The sequence below is a fragment of the Triticum aestivum genome, chromosome 2A, assembly GCF_018294505.1.
Source record: "Triticum aestivum cultivar Chinese Spring chromosome 2A, IWGSC CS RefSeq v2.1, whole genome shotgun sequence".
In the NCBI taxonomy this organism is placed as follows: Eukaryota; Viridiplantae; Streptophyta; class Magnoliopsida; order Poales; family Poaceae; genus Triticum; species Triticum aestivum.
In genome coordinates, this window is record NC_057797.1 from 728,141,048 (window position 1) to 728,155,409 (window position 14,362).

Consider the following 14,362-nt stretch of genomic DNA (forward strand, 5'->3'; position numbering starts at 1 on the left):
GGATGGACTTGCAACCCTGACAACTACACAAAACTATGATATCATTCGCGAGTCAAGAGTGAATTTTCAACTAGGACAATGACAAACTACGAGTTGCGAGTCGAGGGTGGGCTTGCAACTGGGGAGAAAACGAAAACACATGCCAGTTGCTAGTTGAGTGTGGTGTTGCAACTAGGACAACTACGAGCCAATTAGACAAACGAGAGTGGACTGACAACTTTGAAAACTAGGAAACCATAAGCCTAGTTGCGAGTTAAGGGTCTGGCTTGAAACTGGGATGATACAAATTATGTGCCAAGTTGCGAGTCGAAGGTGGGCTTGCAACCGGGATAGCAACGAGCCTGGTTACGAGTCGATGGCAGACTTGCAACTGATACAAATACAAAACTACGAGCCCAGTCGCGAGTCAAGAGTCAACCTGCAGCTGGGATACAACAAACTACAAGCCCAATTGCGAGTTAAGGATGGACCTGCAACTAGGATGGGAAACAAAACACGGGTCGAGTTGCGAGTGAAGGTTGGACTTGCAATTGAGAAGAAACAAACTACGGCCTAGGTGTGAGTCAACAGTGAATTTGCAACTGTGACAACTACACAAAACTACGAGACGAGTTACAAGTCGAAGGTGGACCCGCAACTGAGACGACAACAGCAAAACTATGGGTCTAGTTGCCAGTCGAGGGTGGACTTGCAACTGGGACAACTATGGAACTACAAGCCGAGTTGCGAGTCAATGGTGTACTTGCAACTAGGATGAAACAAACTACGAGCCTTGTTGCAAATGAAGGATGGACTTGCAACCATGACAACTACACAAAACTACGATACCATCTGTGAGTCGGGAGTGAACTTGCAACTGGGACAATGACAAACGAGAAGCCTAGTTGTGAGTCGAGCATGCGCTTACAACTGGGATGGAAAACAAAACACATGCCCAGTTGCAACTAGGAAAAACGTGGACCCGGTTGCATGTTGAGGATGGAGTTGCAACTGGGACAAAAATGATTACCCTCCGCCCCCACAAATGAAGATTGCGATTCAAGGGCGGACTTGCAAGATAGTTGTTTGTCAAGTGAAACACAAAAGGCAGACCAGTTGCATGTTAGGATGGAGTTGCACCTAGGAAAAGAAGTCTATGAATGAAAATCACAAAAATCACAAAATCCCTAGATGAAAACACAATGCAAAAAGGCAAAAAAAAAGTATCCAAGGTCACATCACAGTCATCATTGATTGCCATCTTCTTTCATCGTGTGGATAAAGATTGAACCCCTTAGTCGTCTTCCTCCTTCCTACTCGCATCGGCTCTACTCCAAGACAAATGGGGATGGGAGGGAGAGAATGATGATGGAACTGAGGAAGCAGTGACCAACTCATGTCTTCAACTTATAAAATGCACGCCAAAAAGAAAAACGGGTCTCGAGATTGCATCACGAAGTCGGCCCAACAAAAGACACACACGTGAACGGGATGACAAGTGGACACTGGACGTACACGAGACATGAAAGTATAAGACGCGCATGAAAAATAATCCATGATCAAGATTTGCACAAACATTTTAAAAGCGAACAGGTCGAGCGATCAGAAACCTAGATGAGACATTGCTAAATGTGTTGAAAAAAGGTTCATGAACTTGAAACAAATAAATAAACAAAGACAAAAAAATGCTAATCATGGATATAAATATGTTTCTGGTGCATTCAAAAATATTGAGTGTATATTGAAATAAGTTGACATGTGCTAAAAAAACCGAGTAAGATCGACAAAGAAACAAAGAAAAATGCAGAAACCACCAAAATAGAAAAAAGAAATAGAAAACCCAAAGCCTATGAAAAAAATGAAGACAATGATAACTAAGAAAAAAACACAAAAGTCAAGAATGAAACAATTCAAACCAAAAAACAAAAGGTAACCAATGCAAAAATTAAAGAAGGAAAACCCAAGAAAGAAACAAAAAATGAAGAAAACCAAGAAAGAACATAATAAAGAAAAACAAAGGAAACAAAGAAAAAGCAAAAGAAATTAAAACAATGAATACCGAGAAAAGCAACAAAAAAAATAAAATTAGAAACAAAATTATCATAATTATTTTTAAAAATCATGAATTTACAAGCATTTAAATTTTAAAAAGTTCATAACTTTAACACAAATAAACAAAAAATAAAACGTAAAAGTGAAAAAAAAACAGCAGAAGCGACTCGTGCATTTCTACCCTGCACCCCACCATGGAAAACAACACATCTTAGGCAGGAAAAACAATACATTTAATCATGAAAGAATGAAATCGCTGTGCCTTCCTATTAATGCCTGGCAAAAGGACATGCGTATAACAGCCCAAAGCTGTGTGTGCATAACAGGCCAACAAAAACAAAAAATGCCCGGCCGTGCGCACATAATCAACCAAGGAAAAACAAACAACAACGAGCACATCGATACGAATCAGGCTCGTACGAAGAAACGGGCGAACGCAGGAGGCGGGGGCAGAAAAAAAATGTGTGCACGAATCCTAAAGACAGAACAGAATCCAATAACTCTAGACTTAGATGTGAGATAGCTATTTCAATAATGGTTTCCGACCCTAGTTCATCCCAGTACCCTATGTCTGGGCCGCTGGGTGTCGCCGCGCACCGCACCGCACCGCCAAAAAGTCCATGGACGCAGACATCCGCACATCAATCCCAATCCTTGTCCCATCGACGCGCAATGCCACTGGCAAACTCAGCGGTCAAGCAGAGCAGAGCACACGGACGTGGTGTGACGGACGACGGGACCGGACGGGGCCGCCGTGCAATGCCGCCGTTTGTTCCCGTGTGCCGCTCCGCCCGGTGGCCTGGCCTCTTTCCCGGAGCTCATTGCTGGCACCTCCCATCAGCGAGAGCAGGCAGCGCCAGTACGTACGTACGTAGGTAGGCACGCACGCTGGCGCGTGCGTAATCGAGCCACTGCGCCACGCCTCCCACGTCGCACGCAGCGACGGACGACGTACGTGCCCGCACCGCAGGCCGGCCACCGGCCAGCCACAGGCGCGCACCACCACCACGCCTCCCTCGGCCCAGCTGACGAGCCCCAGCCCCAGTGGGGATCATGGCCGGGGTTGGGTTGGGAGGACAAAATTAGTGTTCTGACCCATTGTGCAAAGAAAATTCCGATTTGACTTCGTTTTAAATTTTTTTTCGTTTCTGACCTTTTTCGATGACGCCAAGGTCCATGGCATCTGGGTTACGAAGCAGACGCCAGGTACCCTGGCGTCTGGCCCCTGGCCCGCACTGCCCGCGTGCCCGTTGACCTGCTGGCCAGTCTACTTCGTAACCCAGACGCCAGGGATCTTGGCGTCACAGAAAAAGATCAGAAACGAAATTTATTTTGAAACGAGGTTAAATCGGGATTTAGCTAGCCCTATAGGTCAGAATATTAATTTTGTCCGGATTGGGAGGGCATGAAGATGGAGCGCCTGCGGGAAGGGGGAATCATGGCTCCGCCCCTCGAAAGGCCGGCATCTTTTATCCCGTTCCCATTGTTGGCAAGGGAAGGGGAAGGGAGGGAGGTGAGGACTGAGAAGAAGCGCGCAGCAAAAGGCGCTCGCACACCGGGCGTATCATTGCCCTCTACTCTACTCTACTCTACTGCCCCGGCCAGGCCCATCCTACCGCCCTCTACTCTGCGTACGCCGTACCACCACCTCACCGCGCACCACTGCTTCTACCGCGGCGCGGGGGAGGCGCCTCCTCCGCGCGTGCTCCCGGGCCTAGCACAGCTCCACCGCTTTGCTTTGCCTCGCCTTTATCAGAGGCAGAGCGCCCCCTCCCCCTCCCCTCCCCTCCCCCTGCCGCCGCGCATTTGCCACTCGCCTGCTCGCTCGCCCCCTCCCCCTCCTCCTTGCTCTTCGTACTCGCTCCGGCACTTGCGCTCGGGGGTCTTCTTCTCCTTCATCCCCGGAGTCATTGCTGAGTCGCCGCTCCCCGCCTGCCGCACAAGGTTGCTAGGTACGTACGTACGTTCTTGGCTTCCTCTTGCCCACTTTTCGATCAACTCCTCGTTGCTTACCCGATCACCATTTTTAATCACCACTGCTTGCTAGTACTACTTGGCAGTAGCACCAGCTTAGCTTACAGTGCCGCCGGCGGTTTCTGGCTCTGCTCGCTCTGGAGGCGCCGGCGCGCGGCATTGCCCTTCTCGACACGGCCCGGGGTGAACTGACTCCATGGGGTTCCGTTTCGTCGTCTTCAGGCTCCCTTCTTGTGAGACGCCTCGCCTGGGCACCGGACTAGCTCCAGCGATCCTAGAGAGAGAGAGAGAGAGAGAGAGAGAGAGAGAGGGGCGTTCGTGCTACCCCACCCCACGCCCCAGGCCCCTTGGCGAGCTCACGGGACGGGGGGCGGCGGCCGAGCATTCCGCCGAGCACCATCTACAAGCATAGCAAGATTCCCGGCGCCATTTTGCTCTGCGCCTAGCTCCAGCCCCTGTCGGCTCTCGGCTCTCGCGTCGCGTGAATGAAGACACAAAAGCCGCCTTCTTTCTCGGGAAAGTGAGGGAGGCGGGTTTTTAGCCAGCCATGCGGACCCAGCCCGAGCTCTCTCTCTCTAGCTTGCTGCTAGCTCGCCATTCCAAACGCATTTTTTGGGGGCCTTCTTGTTCCCCTTTTGCCTACTTAATCCTGCCTGCTTCCTTGCTTGCTCACACACTGCACTGTTACTGATATGCATCCTCTGCTTCTCTTGCCAATGGCGCCATCGCAGTTGCAGGCACTCTGCTTTCCGAGAAGCTCTCGCTGACTGACCATCGATCAATGGCGAAGCACGGTTAAGCCGCTCCCTCAGCATTCGTGCATCCGCCTGCAGCTCGACCTCGACTCAGCGGCGGTTCTTCAGCCTCGTCGGCCCTCTGTTGGATTTCGTTGGGGGGCAGATGGCGGCGGCCTCGCAGGAGAAGCAGCAGCAGCTGCCGACGTTTGGCGTGCTGAGGAACGCGGCGGCGCTGCTCGACGAAATGCAGCTCATGGGGGAGGCGCAGGGCGCCAAGAAGGTGATCAACTCGGAGCTCTGGCACGCCTGCGCCGGCCCGCTCGTCTGCCTGCCGCAGCGCGGGAGCCTCGTCTACTACTTCCCCCAAGGCCACAGCGAGCAGGTGCGTCTCAATCCTTCTTCTCCACGAACAGTCCTGCTCTGTTCATCTGGTTTAGATCACTTGACTCAATCCATGGAATGCTCAAGTTTTTCTTGATCTGGCAGGTTGCGGCGACCACCAAGAAGACGCCCAACTCCCGCATCCCCAACTACCCGAGCCTGCCGTCGCAGCTGCTGTGCCAAGTCCACAACATCACCATGCATGTAGGTGCACATGGTTCATCTTCAGGTTCAGGTGTAATAGGGGTTAGTGGCCTCATGCATTAACCACTTAGCCCTGATGAATGCTTGGGTTCTTGTCTTCCACAGGCCGACAAGGACACCGATGAGGTCTACGCACAGATGACTCTGCAACCAGTGAACTCTGTAAGTACTGTCGGAAATGGAGCTTGGTGAAAAATTCAGAACATGCTGAACATGCTGTATTTTATCCACAGTGTTCACTGAAAGTGTAATAAAACTGTCACCTGATTCGAAGATTCTGTCAATTTCAGGAAACCGACGTGTTCCCGATCCCGTCTCTCGGCAGCTATGCCAAGAGCAAGCATCCAGCTGAGTACTTCTGCAAGAATTTGACCGCGAGCGACACGAGCACGCATGGCGGTTTCTCGGTGCCGCGAAGAGCTGCAGAGAAGCTGTTCCCACAGCTGGTATGTCAGCCTTCTGTCCACATTTTCATTATATACTTGGTTACTCTTTGTGAATGCCTCAGTTCATGCATAGGTTATGTCTTTGGGCTTGCAGGATTACTCGATGCAACCTCCGAATCAGGAGCTTATCGTCCGGGATTTGCATGATAACATGTGGACGTTTCGTCACATTTATCGTGGTAGGGTCGAATACTGTTTGACTTGTTTTAACTTGTTCATTCATTCAAGGGTACATAATTTGGGTGTCCTGGGTCCCTGTCTTCTAAAAGTTTCTTCATTTGGTGCTACTTACAGGACAGCCGAAGCGACATCTTCTAACGACTGGATGGAGTCTGTTTGTCGGCGCGAAACGGCTTAAAGCAGGGGATTCTGTCTTATTTATCAGGTATATATATGGACCCAGCTTGCATGATATATACTACTACTGTGTATGTTTGGGATCTTAACCGAATGCATCTTGCAATACGGCATCTGAAAAGGTTCAGACTATGGTATTTGTCTGAACTCTTGGTTATTGGATGGAATGAACCATATGGATTATGGAGACAATTCCTGCATTCAATTGCCGTCATATTTAGGGGATACAAAGTTGGTTACAGTGTAGAGTCAATCTCAAATTATGTCCATGTTATTAAGATGTAACAAATGTACTACAGTATAATCCATTGCTTGGTCTTTCTACTATCTGTTTACAGACATATCCAACAACTCAATTTTTTCATGCAGCCGTAGCTGTACTTAACATACACATTTAAGCTACCCTGATTAGTGCTATAATGCTATGTGACACAGACACGTGGAAACAACTTGTATTACCTAAAAGATTTCCACTCGGTGAATTTGTGAGAATCAAACGTCCCTTCCTGACAAAAGTTACTGGTTTCAGGGATGAGAAGTCACAACTACTTGTGGGTGTTAGGCGTGCCACCAATCAGCAAACGGCATTGTCATCATCGGTTCTGTCCACTGATAGTATGCACATAGGTGTTCTGGCTGCTGCAGCTCATGCTGCATCAAGTGGTAGTTCATTTACCATTTACTACAATCCTAGGTACAAATCTTTCTCCATCTCCATTTTGCCTGCCAGTTCATATGGTTTACTGGTGGCATATTTAACATATATTCACTCTTGAAATCTCTTCAGGACGAGCCCATCGCCGTTTGTGGTTCCTGTAGCAAGGTACAATAAGGCCAACTATATCCAGCAATCTGTTGGCATGAGAATGGCTATGATGTTTGAGACAGAGGAGTCAAGCAAGCGCAGGTCCGCCCACTAACTAGAACTAAATACTCTGTCATAGGCAGATAGCATTTTTTTTTCTGCTTTTGATTTGATGCTCTGTATTCTTCTCCAGTAAACTGCAACTGATGTTAGAAGGCAATATAAACTGTTATGCTTTCAAGTTTAAATTACTTGTTCTGCAAATCTTTTTCACCTTCATCTTTGAGAAAAATGACCATATCAAAGCCACATCTACAATAGTGAGTGGTAGTATAATGCAATATACTATTCAAGTATGATGGTTTAGCACCATCTTTCAATGTGTATGCTCGGTGAAGTTGTTCTGCATCATATCTGAATAAAATTTGATCTGTTTGACAGATACACTGGTACAATTGTGGGAGTTAGCGACTCTGATCCGATGAGATGGCCCAACTCCAAATGGCGCAACTTGCAGGTGCCTTGCTTTCCTTCCATAAAACTTGAACGAACCTGCCTATCATCATTTCGCCCTCCTAATATTACTTTGCATCAACAGATTGAATGGGATGAACATGGATACGGAGAAAGACCCGAGCGTGTGAGCATATGGGACATTGAAACTCCGGAGAACACTATAGTGTTCCCTTCTGCATCATTGAATTCGAAGCGACAATGCCTGCCTGGTTATGGAGGTACTTCTCAACCATGCTTTATTACTTGCAGTACCTGGGGTAGTGACCGAGTCTGCAAATATTTGTTCTATCATTTCATAAGTTGGAAACTAACTCTTTTTGTTTTTACTTGCAGTGCCTGGGCTAGATATTGCATCTGTAAATATGTCACCATTTCAGAGGGCACCTGGAAATCCTTATGGTAACTTGCAGCACATGCCCGCCGTTGGATCAGAATTGGCTATGATGATGTTTCTGAATCAATCTGGCCAAAACATAGGGACTCCACTCAGTTGTCACCAGTCCTCTTATTCTAGTATTATTCAAAATGTCAAGCAAAACTACATGCCTCCTTCAACATTTGGTCATCCCATTGGTTCAATAAAGCCAGAAAGCATGCCTTCCAATGAAGTCCAGCAGCAGCAGCAGTTGCATGCTCCTAAGATGCAGAGAGGCGACTCAGAAAGCTGTGAAGTTCATCCTGCCACTGATTCAGTTTCTGCGTCGGAGCTACATGTTGCAGGAAGAGAGCCAAGAAACACAGATAAATATCCAAGTCAAAGCATTTCAGAGCAAAATGGCAAGGGTGAGCCTAGAGTCAAGCCTCGGAGGAGCAAGAAAGGTTCATCCCGCAAAACCATTTCAGAGAATTCTGAACTTTCTTCGGCACCTTCACAGATTTGCGATGACCAACTGCATGTTTCAGAAGCAGAACTAATCAGTTGTGACACCAAAAATGTTAACTGTGGTAACAATGAAGGTTCATCTGGTGCACTTACTCATGGTGATTTTGCTGGACAGCTGCAGTGTCAGCAGGTCGAACAAAATGAGCTGGTGTCACCACCAAAGTTGGAATCATCAATATCACCTGATGGAGGGAAGTCAGTCAACTCATTTCCCAACCAGGCGTCTTTTTCGCAGTTCTTCGATGGTCTGGATTGGATGGTTCAGCCTCCCTATTACCAAGACTCCAATGGCATTCAGTCAGTTAGTGCATCAGAGAACATCTTCAGTCCATCTGCTAATATGGCTTCCACAATAAATACTGATACTCTAGAAACTTTTCAGAACTCTTGCCTCTCAGACTGCTTCCCAAATTCCATACAAGACTTCGTCGGCAGCCCGGATCTGCATTCGCTAACATTTCTGTCACCTGAGATGCAAAATCTGGATGTGCACCACGACGGAAGCAACGTACCGAGCACATCCAACTCATATGTACAAATGAGCTTCTCTGAAGATGATAGTGGAAATCACATGGAATCCATGCAAAGAGGAATGAATAACATCTCCTCATGCTCTCAACCGCAGACTACCGAGGGCTTCAATCTGGGGATGTACTCAAAGTTGCCAAGTTTGAAGGAGTCTCAAGTTCTGTCTCTGCCAGAGATCCATAACAGTTCCAGGGGGACATCGTCTTGCAGCATGGATGCGGCAGAGTACAGCATCGACCGAAATGCGAAGCCGATGAAACCACCGGTGCGGACATATACAAAGGTATGGTACTACAGCACTGCCAAGTAGGCAGCATTTGCTGAAAGCTCTCTGATAATGAGATAGTAACTTCAAACTTTTGCTTATGCTAATAATGTTATCTTGTAATCCATGACAAACAGGTTCAAAAGCTAGGATCTGTTGGAAGATCTATTGACGTCACACGGTATAGAGATTACCGTGAGCTGAGATCAGCCATCGCCTCCATGTTTGGACTCCAGGGGAAGCTTGAGCACCCTGCTAGTTCAGACTGGAAGCTCGTGTACGTCGACTACGAAAACGATGTGCTTCTTGTCGGGGATGATCCATGGGAGTAAGTATCTGCAGCTCTGTTTCTTGACAAAATGCAGCATAACACATCCATGTCCTAATGTAGTACAGTTATTAGAAATTCTTCACTCACTCACTCACTCACTCACTGACCATATTGTGCTTCTCTGAATCTTGGCAGGGAATTCATCAACTGCGTCCGATGCATCCGGATCCTCTCACCTTCGGAAGTACAACAGATGAGCGAGAACGGCATGCAAGTCTTGAACGACTGCATCCAAGCAGACCAGTAGGCCATTTCACAGATCAGGATGCGACTGCAAAATCAAAATAAAGCAGAGAGCAGGATTTAAGCTAGATTGCTGTTCTGAACACAGTAGCACCTTCCTTAGTTGACTGTAGGCTGATTTTTCTGACGGTGTATTTCGGTAGGGGATTTAGATTTACCAGCGTTTTGTGTGGTGTTATCATCTTTCCCAAATGCTGAAGAACCCCCAGGCAGTTTGCTGTGTGATTGCTACTTGCGGTGCTTGTTTGCCATGATGAGCTTTGTCGAGAGAGCCTGATGTCTCAACACTAGTGTAAATGTTAGAGCAGTTGGATTCGGTTTTGTTACAACTTTAGATTTATTTATTACTTACTCTGGTTTCACTGATGTGGATCTTGGTTGGCAATGGTGGATCTTGGTTGACAAATGCTATGCAAATAGGGCTTTTTTCTCGTACCTGGATCTGGATCTGGCGCTACATTCTTTCTCGTCGCCTCATGTGTCGTTTTCGTCGGTACTTCCTCCGTTCGAAAATATTTGTCGGACAAATGGATGTATCTAGACGTAGAGAGTATAAAAATCCAGAATGTTTTTGTTCCCAAAATTGGTCAGGCAGACAGTTTAAGGTTGAGGTTGGGGTCAAGCCTCCTCCTGCTATGCTATAATAATGGGCACGGCAACTCTGACGACAGACCAAGAAGAGCTTCAGAAACGGAAACCGACCCAAGCGTCTCAGCTCCTCTGCCGCAGCGGCCCGCCGCGACGCAAGATGGGGACAGACGCCCCCGCCCCCGCCCCGGCCGCGGCCGCCGGAGACGGCGACGCGGCCCGGAAGCGGCCGGGCGGGCAGGACGCGGCCGCGGGCGCCGACAGCAAGCGCCGCCGCGCGGAGCACCCCTCCTCCGGCTCCCGCGAGCGCCACGGCCAGCAGCCGCAGCCGCAGCCGCAGCGGCAGCAGAGGCCGGGGCGCCCCGGGGACGGGGGCAAGGGGAAGAGGGAGACGATGCGGGCGTCGCACATCCTGATCAAGCACGAGGGGTCCCGGCGCAAGGCCTCGTGGCGGGACCCCGACGGCGTCGCCATCTCCGCCACCACCCGCGACGACGCCGCCGACCTCGCCCGCGCCCTCCGCGACCAGATCGCCGCCGGGGAGCTCCAGTTCGACGCCGCCGCCCGCGACAACTCCGACTGCAACTCCGCCAAGCGCGGCGGCGACCTCGGTCAGTGCCTCCCCCCCTCCCTCCCCGCCCGCCCGATTTGCTGGTCTGTGTGTATGTGCTGCTGCTATGGATGTGTGGATTTGCTTCCGGGCGTGGCCAATTTTGGGGGTGTCGGTGGCGCTTGGCGTGTGGAATGCTGATCAGAATTGGCAAAACCAGCTTGGGTGGCGTGTTACATAACCTGGATATGTTGGCTAGTCCCATACAGCCTCACTAGAGTGTTGCATCTGAATGAGAAATGAACTATAATTCAGGTTCAGGAAATAATCTGAGTTGTTAGGCAGGAGTAGCTTCAATTGTGTGCAACAATGCATGAATGCAAGATGTTTCCTCTTCAAGTCTTTAACCAGGTTACTTACCAGAGGTTATGCAGGAGTAGTTCCACTGTAAGGTGGTTTGTTGTCGCCCCCATGCCTGTTGTATTTGAACTGACCAATTAATATCTCTCTGTTATCTAACCTTAGTCTGCTATAAGGGGGCTGGTTGTTGGTACCCATGTCTGTTGTATTTGAACTGACCAATTAATATCTCTCTGTTATCTAATCTTATAGTCCACTAAGGCGGTTCTTAGTTGGTACCCAAGTGTGTCGTTTGAACTGACTAATTAACATCTCTCTGTTTCTGTCAGAATTTTTGTTGTCCTTTGAACTTTCAGTAATTAGGTAACTACTTATATCCACTAGAACAGATAACGGCCGTGTTAACCAACACAGGATGATTTACTCCAGTTAGTTCCCAGTTTGCCCTTTCTATGAGTTTTGTTATTAATAATGGCTAAGGTTTCCTTGTTTTCTCTGATTTTTTGTTGCCTGCAACTATATGTAGAACCTGGTACACACTTTATGTATGCTTAATCCCAATGTTCAGCCTGCCTTTTGAGCCTGCCTTAGCCAGTTCAATTTTTCGCTAAGATTCCTACGTGTATGAATATTGTGGAATGTTGCAGGGACAACTCACGCCTGTGGGACACACCACAATACACTATAAAGACGTGGTGATGTATTATTTTTTCCAAAAACAAGAAGCTGACCTACTGAACATGATGACATGTTTAAATTGTACATGATCTCATAGTTGCTCTGTCCAAAGTTACAGAATGCTTCTCTGCAGTACCTTTGTATAATTGATAATTTCTTAGGGTTATCGAATCATCGATTTTGGAACATCAAATGGGACAATTGAGCACCATTATGAGCAGAACGTCGGAAAAAAATTAAGTCGAGCAACCAGGCACTAGCACCCAGTGGCATTGTTCTAAAGAAGTATGACGGGCACCAGCCAGTCAGTCCGCGGAGCGGAAACAAATTCCACCTCATCCAGGTGTCGAACCCTGGTGGGCGTGTTGGCACTGGAGCACCCCCACCAACTGAGTGACGTTCGGTTTCTCAGTTATGTTCTTATTGTGTTGACATATTTGCACTGCATGCACAGCATCCACAAGGGACTAAAATCATGAAAATAGGCACACATCACTAGATTGTTTTCTTGCTGGCGCAGTATTTTTTCTAGTGTTCTTAACCAAGTGCACCTTACATTGCTAAGAAATGTGAATTGCTCTAGTCCTGTTCAGGTAAACTCTATTTTGCATGGGAGTATGGGATGAAACATCTGTACAACGTAGACAATCCCTGCATTAAAATGCTATCATATTTAGGGGATGAGTCTAGAATCTGCTGTGCCTTTATTTACGTTATTTGGATGCTGTAATGAAGGAAGGCCATGTGCATCAGACTGTTATGTCTTGTCTTTTTCTGCGACAAACTCATGGTCTTTCCAGTTTCCACTAGTTCATCACTGTCTTCTATTGTACCCCTGATGCTTCAATTCAGTCATTCTCTTTCTGATTCAAAAATTCGTTCATAATCAGGCCTAACTTAACGTTTCACGATCTATGGCCGTAGGTCCATTCGAGAAGGGCAAGATGCAGAAGCCTTTCGAGAAGGCAGTGATTGCTCTGAAGGTGGGGGACATGAGCGACGTGGTTGACACTGAGAGCGGGGTGCACATCATCCTGAGGACCGGGTGACGGCGTCCGTGGAAGCTCTGTCGATCCATATGAGATTGGCTTGAAACATCGCGCGTTCTCTTAAGCAGAGACCTTTTGCTTTTAACTTGCATTGTAACAGTGCTGACTGCAAAGCTACTATGGGATTTGGCTGTATGCCAGGATTAGACGTTGGTGGTGCTTGTGTTGTCTCGATAATGTTACAACTTTTGAGTGAAATTCAGTTGTTATTCTCTTTCAAGTGTTGAACAGTCATTTCGAGTCCAGCCACTTTCACATTCACATATCCCTCTAGCTTTGAGTTTACCTTGACCACTGCACTTGTCTGCGGAAGATCACTAGCGAACAGCAGCAACAGCTAAAACAGAGGAAATGACAACCACAACAGTAAGTTCCTTCCAGCTTTGCAGTTCACACCATAACATAGTACTCCCTCCATTTTTATATACATGGCCACAAACTCAGATTACATGTACCATAGTAAAATTTAATGTCTTGTTTTATAAACCAGCTTTTCTTTTCGTTTACTGGATTTACGCCGCAAGCATGCAAGTAAGAAATACTGTAGGAAATTGAGTGAAGTGTCATTATGACTACATTCATGTAAGTATTAAACGGGTTGCTAGAACGAGAAAATATCATTAACTTTTGTCTCGATTACTGTTGTTCGCCTTGTATAGATGTAAAATGTATTTTCCATAGTGGCCTTGTACAAGTAAATGGAGGGAGCATAATGAATCAACAAACAGAAAACCCCACATAGTCCCTCATGAAGAGTGTACATTTGGCTTTAAAATTTATCTACAAAAAAGTGTACTTTTATCTTCCCAATACACTTTAAAGTAGAAAAAAGTTTATCTCTAATCGCACGGTAATCAAGACCAATAACATTCAACACTTGGTCTCTTTAATTTCTACATGCACTTAGCTCATTGCGCGTTGGGTAATTAAAAAGGAATGAGATGGTGGCTTGCACCTTTCCGATGCATTTTTACCCGACTACATAATTTGTCCTAAAATTTCTATATGTACACTTTTCACCGGACGGGGGGAGTATGCCGTCAAAAAGAATTCAAATCATGCATGCGAAAAAAGGAGGAGGACACCCACTAATAAAGAAAACTTATGGGCAGTAAATCATAGCAGCAAGATGGTAAAAGATGGAGGTTCATCAAACTATTATGTGATCATGTTTTGGCAGGGCACCCATACATCACATGTTCAACATTTACCATTTTTGGTTAGACATATGCGTGGAATATTCGAAAAACGAGTGTGTCAGCCGGTGAGTTCTCGGGCCGAAAGGAAGAGTTCCATATCAACATGGTTCTGTGCAAAAATGTTAAGGGCAGGTCCTTTTGAATGTAGCGCAATATGTGGTTTTTTTAGGAGAGTGTAGGGCTTGTTGGTGCTCCACAAAATGTATCATTGACGAGAAGCAATTTTAGAAGAAACCA

General features: G+C 47.1%; 2 protein-coding genes across 3 annotated transcripts; both read left to right on the forward strand.

Annotated features, from left to right (window-relative positions):
• The first annotated feature begins 3,560 nt into the window (after positions 1–3,560).
• LOC123190626 (auxin response factor 11) lies at positions 3,561–10,063 on the forward strand. Of its 2 annotated transcripts, none has more exons than XM_044603297.1 (14): positions 3,561–3,983; positions 4,737–5,124; positions 5,229–5,327; positions 5,433–5,489; positions 5,618–5,773; positions 5,868–5,949; positions 6,068–6,158; positions 6,660–6,824; positions 6,918–7,037; positions 7,377–7,452; positions 7,534–7,669; positions 7,785–9,145; positions 9,265–9,455; positions 9,594–10,063. In XM_044603297.1, exons 2-14 carry the CDS (start codon positions 4,906–4,908, stop codon positions 9,703–9,705), a joined length of 2,865 nt encoding a protein of 954 aa, XP_044459232.1. In that variant the 5' UTR covers positions 3,561–3,983; positions 4,737–4,905; the 3' UTR covers positions 9,706–10,063. The 2 variants fall into 2 exon arrangements, with proteins under 2 accessions (XP_044459232.1, XP_044459231.1); XM_044603296.1 differs by having other exon boundaries at positions 3,562–3,983; positions 5,868–5,952.
• A 308-nt stretch (positions 10,064–10,371) lies between these two features.
• LOC123190627 (peptidyl-prolyl cis-trans isomerase Pin1) lies at positions 10,372–13,146 on the forward strand. Its single transcript, XM_044603299.1, has 2 exons — positions 10,372–10,900; positions 12,802–13,146. Exons 1-2 carry the CDS (start codon positions 10,450–10,452, stop codon positions 12,924–12,926), a joined length of 576 nt encoding a protein of 191 aa, XP_044459234.1. The 5' UTR covers positions 10,372–10,449; the 3' UTR covers positions 12,927–13,146.
• The last annotated feature ends 1,216 nt before the right edge of the window (positions 13,147–14,362 follow it).

Bases quoted from the DNA above. Each gene is read 5' to 3' on its own strand.
- LOC123190626 (XM_044603296.1), top strand. From the start codon at position 4,906: ATGGCGGCGGCCTCGCAGGAGAAGCAGCAGCAGCTGCCGACGTTTGGC. The intron at 5,953-6,067 runs GTAGGGTCGAAT...TGCTACTTACAG, and splicing joins GTTTCGTCACATTTATCGTG to GACAGCCGAAGCGACATCTT. The intron at 9,146-9,264 runs GTATGGTACTAC...CATGACAAACAG, and splicing joins CGGTGCGGACATATACAAAG to GTTCAAAAGCTAGGATCTGT.
- LOC123190627 (XM_044603299.1), top strand. From the start codon at position 10,450: ATGGGGACAGACGCCCCCGCCCCCGCCCCGGCCGCGGCCGCCGGAGAC. The intron at 10,901-12,801 runs GTCAGTGCCTCC...CTATGGCCGTAG, and splicing joins CAAGCGCGGCGGCGACCTCG to GTCCATTCGAGAAGGGCAAG.